The 10,482-nt window shown below is 37.3% G+C and overlaps 1 protein-coding gene across 1 annotated transcript; it reads left to right on the top strand.

The window, feature by feature from the left end:
- Nucleotides 1–604: 604 nt before the first annotated feature.
- On the top strand, nucleotides 605–3,574 carry LOC148098880 (uncharacterized). The gene is made up of 6 exons (XM_087850993.1): nucleotides 605–670; nucleotides 1,324–1,550; nucleotides 2,230–2,371; nucleotides 2,900–3,062; nucleotides 3,182–3,235; nucleotides 3,321–3,574. Exons 2-6 carry the CDS (start codon nucleotides 1,456–1,458, stop codon nucleotides 3,572–3,574), a joined length of 708 nt encoding a protein of 235 aa, XP_087707119.1. The 5' UTR covers nucleotides 605–670; nucleotides 1,324–1,455.
- The last annotated feature ends 6,908 nt before the right edge of the window (nucleotides 3,575–10,482 follow it).

Below are 10,482 nucleotides of genomic sequence, written 5' to 3'. Positions count from 1 at the left end.
TTCACATGCTTCAGTTTTTTTGTGGTTGGTAATTCCTCCACATCTGTCTAATGTTTTGCCTTTCTGAGTTTTTCCCAAACGTTAAGGGTTTTAAAAGTGAATATGGGTAAGCCCACACTAGGGTCTTTCCCTTCCTCTGAGGAGATTACATCACCTCTTGCTTACGTTTCGCAAGATATAAAACATCCAACTTTTGCTGGAAAAACAAAACATGATTTGGCATTTTAGCATTTTTAACATGTGGATAAGCAACACATGGCAGAGGAGAGGAAAGGAAGATCAGATTGTTGATTGCTTCTCAGACATGACTGAGCTGAAATCTCAATTTTATCATCAGTACAGTGCAAAGGATGGGAAAATAAGCAGGCTCTTACTTGTGAATATCAAAGAGGGTATTGTATTAGAAAATGCAGCTACAAGTAAACATGCTGAATGTGAACAAGTATAATTTCTTCTCTCTCAGACCCTTTGAGTCATCTTTTGTGGACATTATTCATCTCAACATGTTTACTCTGATAAGTTTTTCACTGCACTCTCTCATCTTTCCACCCTTCTGACCATCACACCTCTCTATTTAGGTCAAAGGAACACACCACCCACTGTGTACAACTCCCATACACAAGTCTGTTGTGATGGATGTGTATCAGGATGGAAGCCTTGGATAGATCAAGTAATGTTTTCATTGTTCTTTTCTTTTTTTTTCAACCCTGATCAACTAGATGAATTTTTCATTTCAGTGAAAGTCAACAATGTCTGTGGCAAAATCAACCCACTCTTTCCTTATGAAGCCAGAAGACCAAAGCACTGTTCCTTAATAAAGAGAGAGAAACATTTATTAAGGCCATACTAGTGAGATTTTGACTAAGTAAATGTTAGCACATACATTACAGTATTAAAGTCAGTTAAAATAACTTTAAAATGTATAGAGCTAACAACAGGGTCCCAGTCATTCCAGAAATGCAAGTTCTTTTTATGCAGCTTCCATGAGAAAGCATGGAGCTCCACCCCGCTCCTTTTATAAAGTAACTGGGTGTTTTTAATGTGGTGCGTAAAAGTCATCTAAAGGCATACTTACCACTGCTGCAAAAGGATACCAAGTCTGGTAAGACTAAAACAAGACACATTATGAAATTAGATGTACTTAATGTAAAATTGTAACCCTTTTTCTTTGCTTTTAATATTACTGATTTTCATTTTTCATCTTTTTATTTTCCAAAACTAATACATTTATGTGTTCACCTATGTGCAATATAATTTTTAAGTTACAGAGACAGGTTGTGTCACAACGCTGCAATGTTACTGTATTATCTTTGATTCTTCCAGTGCTGTGGAGAGACGCCGTAAGGCTCAGCACAACGTGGAGTTCTCTGTTGTAATAACACCTTGTACGAGGACAGAGATGATGGAGAGGAATGTTCGGAGTTGGGTATTTCTTACAACCCGGCTAAAGGGACCATGTGTTGTTCTCACTTTCATGGCAGCCCAGGACAACACTGCTGTGGGACAGAAATTTACCAGCCTGATGTTGAGATTTGCTGCAATGGACACAGGTGATTTTGTGTGTGTGTATGTGTGTGTGTGTGTGTGTGTGTGTGTGTGTGTGTGTGTGTGTGTGTGTGTGTGTGCGCGCGCGCTTCACATGGATTATTAAAGAATTTCTTCTTTCTGAGTCTCTGACAGTATTTGGCACAATTTGAGATCAAATTTATTGTGGAAAACTGTCTGTTTGCTTGCCACTAGTCCAGTGATTTATTTATTTAGAAGAACTAAAATATTTAGGAATTTAATTTATTGTACCATTCAATATTTTGTATTGATAAATGGGTTGGAAACCGTTGTAATGTTATCAGAGTTATCACCCAAATCAGCAGCTATTTGTATCTGGGTTTTAGTTTTTCATTTTGTGTTCAGTTTTGTATCAGTTGAACTGGTTGAGTCTTGGCTGCTCTCATAAGTCTGTTTCTACTTGTAGTAGCTGTGAAAGTGTGGTTGACAATGGCTCTGGGTATAAATGCATTCTGTGTAGATCCTGATGGACACCTGAAGCTGCAGCTCCGATGTTTTTCTTTCACTGTGTAAACCCTGTGCTGAATAAATGAAGATAATACCTTTCAGGCTGAAATCTATCAATATAGATAATGGCTCATATAACTCAGGCTCCAATAAGCTTACATTTTTCATCTCACTCTCCATATTTGATATTAATTGATACCTCTGTTTTCCAACCAGACATCCCAGACTGAGAAACATCCACTGCTGTGGGGTCAAAGCCTACAACATTAAAGACCCACAGATGAAGTGGTGTGCAGGAACGCTGGATGAGCATGGAGGGGATGCACAGTGCTGTGGATCCATTCTGCAAAAGCCACAGGTAGAGTCAGTGATATTGATGGCGTCAACAAAGCATTTTGTATTTCCTACCATTGCTTCACCCCCTTTAAACAGGCCTGTTGTAGGCACGAAACATGATTTAAAGTTACTTTTGGCTACAGTGGTTAGTATAACTGATTGGCAGGTTTTAATGCTAGATTTTTTTTGTGAAGGAACATGAAGCGTGTTTTTTGAAGAAAATAAATTGATATAGGTCTGGGGGAAAACTTAAGAAAGCAGCAGCTCCCTCCCACTACGCCATTGAAAGTACTAGTAATGTAATGAATGTTATACAACTGGAACTCTTCTAAATAGCAAAGTTGAATATCGGGGTTGCACCCATAAAAAGCTTGCCAAATGTTCTCTGCTAATGTTACAATGTTTTTGTAACAAAGAGCTGATAACTGAGGAAGATTATTGGATTAACATGTAATGTGGCCTGACTGAATTAACATAATGCCTCAGTGACAGTGACTGCAAACAATTATGTTTTTACTAACAATAACACATAATATCTTTTCAAAACCAGGAGATTTGCTGCTCAGGTGAGGACAAAGAGGTGCTTTACACTGTCAAGACAGGATTTGGATGCTGTGGTCACCTCTATTACAACACCACCCTGTGGTCGTGCTGCGCTGGGAGGCTTACATTAATCAATGAATCAGAACAGGATCAGAGAAAGATGATTAATGGTCAGTCGCATATGTTTAGATGTCCTCTCACAAAGTAGAACTTCATTTTGTGTCATTTTAACATGATGGCACAGCCCAGATTCTACCAATAATATGTCTATAATCTTTTTTTTTTTCAGAATACCGACATCTCTCTGTGAATAATCTGAACAAAACAACTCTTTGCAATAAAGGTGTGAAATATATACACATATTGGAAGAAATGCCATTGAAAAAATAATGTGTATTTGTAATGCAATGTTCTGCATCTCTGTTTAGTGCGCATTGGGATTGTGGAAAGTGTGTCTCTGCATAGCATTGTTTTTAAGAGCATGCTAAAAGTCCATGGGAAGAAGGCCAAAGTCAAAGCTTTGTCTTTGCCGTACACCCTGAAAATAGTTGATCACTGCAGCTCCCCTAAACTGATTCCTGGGAAGATCTATATCTTTAACAACGTTAATATTTTCACTGATTTCAATCATGAGTCTGTTCTTCAATCACTGCATTTCATTTTTTCCAAGTGTTCACCTTAGATCAGTACTCACATTCTAGTTACAACTGTGTTCTTACTTGTGTTACAAAGGTCATCTCCTTGAAGGACAGATTAGAAGAAGAGAAAATCATTAAAAGCGCCATATGGGCATTTCTTTCATTTTAGTGCATGGAAGGACAAGAACATGCAAGTACAAACTGCTTCTAGCTTGAAAGTGACATGCACATTGATCCCAGCCAAGCAGCTAGAGTCCTCATTTGGAAATAGATTTCTGTTTATTTGGGACTGTAGTCTAACTAGTGTGATGGTACACCTAAGGTCATGTTAGAGTAATGCAAAAAAAGATAAGATGAATACAAATTATTTATTTATAAAACTATTTAAAATGTAAAGTAATTAAGAAAGTAATAACTACTTTAAAATCACCAAGAAATGTCAAACTTCAATTACTTTAGTTACAATTATGCCTTTACTTGTGTTACTTTTTAAAAAACAATGAGCAATGTGTATTTTCTTACTGTTTATGGGAACCATCCCGTCTTTATGTAACAGTACGACATTCAACCTTACAGACCCACACAACAAAAAAGAAGATATAAACGTGATCATCTTTAGGTATAGCCACAATTACTAGCAAAGGTAGTGGAAAAACAGCTCAAAATTTTCAAATAGCCAGTTCATTAGAGTTCTCTGGAATTGACACAGTCATCTTAAGCACTGCTCAGGGTCTTAGGGTCCTTTTTCAGGTTCTTGACAAAAATTGAATCCTGTTTGCAGCAATGGATAGATGCTTCTCACAATGAAATCAATGTATTGCACTAATCTCTATTGCTCAATGTTGTACACCACTGTATTTTTTGTGTTTCTGCAAGGTGAGCCCACTTAATTGTTGCATACATGAAAAAGCTAAAAGTCAAACCCACACTATTGAATGTATGCATGTATTATAAATCATATGTTTTATTTTACTAGCTAAAGCTAGAGAACAATACACACTTACTTCTGAATGCCATAGATGTTATAAGAATTGCTATTTCTTCTTAACTACCCAATTGTGTTCACCTTTGTGTAAGCTTTAGTTACTTTTTAACGAGAATGTGATTTACGTAATGTGATTAAAGATAGATTACTGTAACTGGCAGATGCAGAGTGGGTACTATGGATGAGCCCCAGGGGTCCAGGCTCACCCAATAAAGTTATAGTGCCTCCTGAGCTGAATTGTATGCTATACTGTAACTAAGTTACACTAATTCACACAATTTGGTGATTAAAAAAAAAACTCAAACAAACCTTGGACCGATCCAGGTCAAACTTTGGGAAGTGCCTTTCTCTTTGAAACAAAAAAAAAAACCAAACAAAAAAAAGATTCGTCAGGTTGTGAAGCTAGTTTTAAATCATGACCCTATTCAAAGGTTTCAAAACAAATGGAAATCTGTTCAGGATATGTACTTAGGTTTATTGAGCCACTTCTGCACTTCTGTCCCTTTTCCTCTGCAATATAAGACAGATGCAATTTTATAAATATTTCTCTGTGAATGTTTGGTGCTATCCGTGTATTTTTATTTAATTTTTCTATAAAGTCAAAGTTGGTTGTTCTTCCAGTTCATATGGTTCAGTTGACCCAGGGTAAAGGTTTGCCATTTTTTGTACTGTATATTTATTAGAAGTTGCTGAAATCTGTCATTTTTTGAGTTGATTTATTAAAGAAAACAATATTGTACTCATGAATGCACATTTATTATTGTCTAATTCTGTCTTCCAACAAACTGATGTAGTTCAAGGGCTTAAAATGAATCCATTAAAAATACATAAGACTGGGGCCAGTTTTTTGCACCACCATCTTAAATACAGTAGCCAAGATGAATATTGCCAATCTATCTAACTACGATTTATATATGTGGCTATATACTGGTCACATGTGGACAACAGAACTCACTGACATTTGCATACTATGGAGACAAATTTTAAGACTTGAATTAGGAGAAGTAAGAAAGCAGAATTAAGTTGAAGGCAATCTACTGGTGATTGGTGGAACCACAAAGAGGAACACAACATAGATTTTCCAAAGGAGGTTTTGACTGTTGTACTAAATTTTTTATATATTTAAGTTTATTTAAACCACTTTCTAATACATTGAACTATAATCTTGAAGGCAGAGTGATCAAACGGTATTAAATGTCAAAATTATTCTATACATGAAAGATTAATTCGCCCAGTTCAACTGTGATCACTCTGTTGTCTTTGACCTGTTGTTCCCATGTACAATCTTTTATACAGAAAGTATATTATATATACAGCGGTTCCTCGTTTATCGCGGGAGTTAGGTTCTAAAAATAACGCATGATAGGTGGAATCCGCGAAGTAGCTAGCTTTATTTTTTACAATTATTATAGATGTTTTATAACCCCTCACTACACACTTTATACACTTTTCTCAGACGGGCATGAACATTTTCACACTTTTCTCTCTAGTTTAAACTCTCTCAAAGTTCAAACCTTTGTAGAAAAATAAGTCCAATATTATAGAATGAATCAAAACCTGTTTTCAGTTCCAGAACATGGGAATAGTGCAGCTGTAAGAGAATTTAACACTAAGGAATCAATGGTACGTAAGTGGAGGAAGCAAGAAGAATGATTTGCGCCTCTCAATGCAGTGTGCCTTATGGTCTGAAAAATAGGTAACTTCCCCCTTCCTTTAGCATGTCCAGAAGTCCAACTTTTTGTGCGGTGGTTAGCATCTTCCTCTGCCTTTTGGGTGCTACTGCAGGTGCCTATGATGGTGGAAAACGTTTCATCGACATTGTTGTGTTTGTTGGGGAGAAAACTAAAACATACAGTACAGCAGTTCAGAGTCACGCTTCTAGCGATCAAAGATTCCTGGTTTCAGGGAGGCTGGAAACATGCAAACTCTATGAGGGCAACAGTGCTATGCACTTCATGTTTTTGTCCTTGACAGGTTAAACTGCAATGAATAGCAATACCATACTTCTCCTATGTGTGCATGCTTTTCTGCTTCTTATAACCCAGTGATTTTCCTGTGGTTTGAAATCTTGAAATCAGAGGACAGAGGAGGATACTACAGATAGGGCGAGATTGAGGCAGATGAGTTACTTTGGTGATTTCTAAAAGAGGCAGCTAGGCAGCAAGAATGTTCTGGAAAATATTTATAACTTTCATACTGATCCTGACTTAAGCATTCAGCTGGGTCTTAAGGGACTATACTTTCTACTTTCTCAATGCATCAGTTGGAATTAGAGTACAGTGGTCCCTCGCTATAACGCGATTCACTTTTCGCAGGCTCGCTGATGCACAGATTTTTTTGTGCAATTTCTGTCATGTATCGCTGTGCGGCAGGCAGGAGTTGGACCCAAAATGCAGACACTCAGGCACGAGGTTTAAACACAAAGAACTCAGCTTTATTTGCTGGCGGGAGAAAGGCGCACAAAGTAAACTAAACTGGAAACTCAAACTAAACTCACAAACTAAACTCACAAGGGAGATCCACACAGCAAGAGGGGAGCTACTAAATACTCAGAGAACTAAACAGAATACAAGAAAACCAAACAAAGACACTACACTAAAGAATAAGCTGGGACAACAAAGTGAACTAAGAACATAATACAAAAAACTCAGAGGCACAAGAAACTCAAAACACTGGGTCACTGACCCAGGACCGTGACAATTTTGAATGTTTTTTTTTTTTTTTTTTTTTTTTACAGTGCATTATGTTCTGTGACCTGATCGGCTGTAGGCCATTGTCAATCAATCTTGTGCCATGTCTCCTGTACAGTACAGAATGTGTTCAGTTTGTCAAATTTAATGACAAACTTCCACTTCCACTTGTCCTTTCAGGACAAGTGGAAGAGGATGGATGGAGCGACAGCTACGTGAATTTTGTTAAAAACTGATCAAAGTGGAGGAAAAAAAAGATTTTTTTTTAATGTTAACCAGACTCTAGACTTTGTTGAACACTCCAAAAGATATCACTTTAAATGAATTTAAAATAATCATAAAAAGGATTTCCACATTAATAAATGGCTTTCTATTAGATGCAATAATTCTGTTCGACTAACATAATTTGCGTGGGTTGGATCAGCGGAATTAAATTAAGTTGGACTCAACTGCAGTAAATGAGTTGATTCATCATTAATTGATTAAGTTGGTCCATTTTAAGTACATTAAGTTGGAATAACAGAATTGCATGATGGTAAAATAAAGCAATTTAATCATGTAAATATATTTAAATAGTTTTTTTAAATAGTTATTTTGTGGTAGGTTATTTAATGTTAGTAGTTATTCTGAGTATGTAGTCGGAGCACTTGTGGCAGTGACCTCTAAACTGGGTAAGTAGCTCCAGCAAATCCCAGGATCAACATCCAGAAGAGTGCAGTTCTAATGCAGGACGAGCAACGATACTGAGCTGCTAGAGGACCCAAGCTTGAAGGATATAGACCGCCCTCAGCGCAAGTGGGGAATCTATTTATTTATTTATTATTATTCGTTTTAAACACCTTTGTAACAATTTCAAGCAAACTCTGTTCACTTTGTCATTATGAAGTATTGTGTGTCAAATTCTCAGGTGAAAAATTACTTACTACTTCAGTAACTACTGAAGTGCTGTGAATACTTTTTGAATGCACTGTAGAGTTGATTTTGTTTTTCAGCCTAACGATGTGCCCGTTAAGTTGCATTGACATCTTACTCTCTTATTGAAAGTTCACTTCTTGGTTTTCAATTTAAAATCCAGTGTGGTAGAATAAATTGGTTAGTTTATATTAGTTAATATATTAGTTTGTGGTTGGCTCATCTCCACTTTGAGTCTAGGGTCTATTTATGTCTGCATTTTGGCTTATGGATTCTGTTAAATGAAAAGTGAAATGGCATGATGTGTTGTTGATCTGAGGCTGCTAATGCCCCTGTTATCTTTAGATGGACATAGCATACAAGAGCATTGTGCAACATGTGGGTATCACGTACAATTTACCAACATCTACTAGGGCATCATGGTGACCTTTTAAGAATAATTAGACTAATGAGAAAAACATCTGAGATATTTCTATTTTTAGTGAACCTTCCCACAATATCACTTGCCTGAGGAAAATCACAAGGAAGTTACAGAGAATGGGTGTTGTATAATGAGAAAAGGAATAGAAGCAGTTCCCTTCCATCATTCTGGTTCCTGTACTGGAACCAATTCAAAAAAATTCTAATAGTTCAATTTAAGAGGTTGCCAAGTTAGTAGTGGAACTATATATTTGATTATTATTGTATGTTTGTTTGAATATAGTGTAATTTTGTACAGGTTTGCAGATTTTCAGATAGAAATGTTAAAACAATTTCCACAGTAAGCATATATACCACTGTTTCATGATTACTGTGCAAAAAAAGAGAGGTGAGCAAAGTGTGGACAACTGATGCCCTGCTGTACCCCAGTCAGACAGAAATACATTGAACAAATGGTTATCTGCTAGGGATACCTACATTACTAAATCATTTTACCTTTTTAACAATGGTGTTTATATGAGAGTAGTTATTTAATTTCAAAACAATCCAGTCATTAACTTCAACAACTAACTTCAAAAACAAATAAAGGAAAGGAAATAGGAAGGTTGTTGGGACTAACGCGTTATTAAGTAACGCGTTACAGTAACTACGTTATTATTGTGGTAACGAGCACAGTAACTAGTTATTATGCCAAAATCAGGAACGCGTTAGTCGTTACTGGGATTTAGATAGGGTCGTTACTCGTTACTTCGTGTGGTGGCTATCGCGGAGCTTCCACAGATTCAATAACATTAGCAAGTGTTGGAGGCCAGCAGGTGGAAGAGAAGGAAAAGAGACCCAAGGCGGCCGCCGGTCCAAGTGTGAACTGAACTTCAGGTAAGAAGTTATGACCTGCAGTCTATCTGGGTCAGATATAAACCAAGTTTAGGTGGAGTTTATTTTTGTTATGCTGACTTTTTCCGTACTGCGTACTAGCTAGCATGACGGAGTTTCTATACAGCTGGGTGGGTGCTATGATGTTAACGATGTTGAACTTTATTTTGTTCATAAGTTATTAGAGTTGCCAATCGTCCCGTCTGGTATTCAGAGAAAATATTACGCGTTTCTTATTGACGTGAAAAGGAACAGTTTGTCCCGTAATTCGGCTACATTGAAAAAGGCACAAAGCTGCAGTTATTCTGTGTCTTTGCAGCACAGCTGCCTCTTCTTCTTTCATTCCCCTCCCTCTCCCGTTTCTACTTCAATCATGAAAACTGATCAATGATCAGCAGATCGGCTCTCTTGTTTGTTTATCGCCCACTTTGCGCCAGAAAGAGGAAACCAGCCGATGTCGCGTTAAACAACAGCAGCACGTTTAAGCTTGATCAGCTGTTGTTAGAATTTATTTAATATTAATTCCTAGTATCAGCTGATGTTTGCTGGAGCCACAGCTGCAAAAAAGCTGCTGGTCATGATGTCGGTTTGTTTATCTGGTGAGAGGGAAACATGAAACCAGGAGATGTCCTTACTGAATCATCAGAGCTGAACAGGTGATGGAGATACAGGTTTACCTTTTAGGTGACATAAATGAGTTGAAGGGAAGTTATGAACTGTTTCTGAGAGACAGATAACCCCAGGATCCTTTTTAGGTAGCTGACAGCTGGTAACTGTGCAGGAGCAGAGCTAGCAAAGTTTTGCCAGGGGCGCCAGGTGGGGCATTAACAGGGAGAGGTGGGCACAAAGAAATACTTTTCTTTCTTATTCTCATTTAAAATGTCTAGCTTTTAAAAAATAATTATCTGAATCTTACAACAAACGATTGATGCATATATACCATCAAAACAGTGAACATTACTGTCACAACAGCGTTTGTTTTCATTCAAAGGCTTTATGATTTTTCCTATAATGGCCGGTCTCTAGTCAAAATGCCCGGGCCGATTTTTTGTCCCCGTCCAGCTCTGTATGC

The sequence above is a fragment of the Neolamprologus brichardi genome, chromosome 14, assembly GCF_056152115.1.
Source record: "Neolamprologus brichardi isolate AB-2024 chromosome 14, ASM5615211v1, whole genome shotgun sequence".
Lineage (NCBI taxonomy): Eukaryota > Metazoa > Chordata > Actinopteri > Cichliformes > Cichlidae > Neolamprologus > Neolamprologus brichardi.
This window is presented reverse-complemented; position numbering and strand designations above follow the sequence as displayed.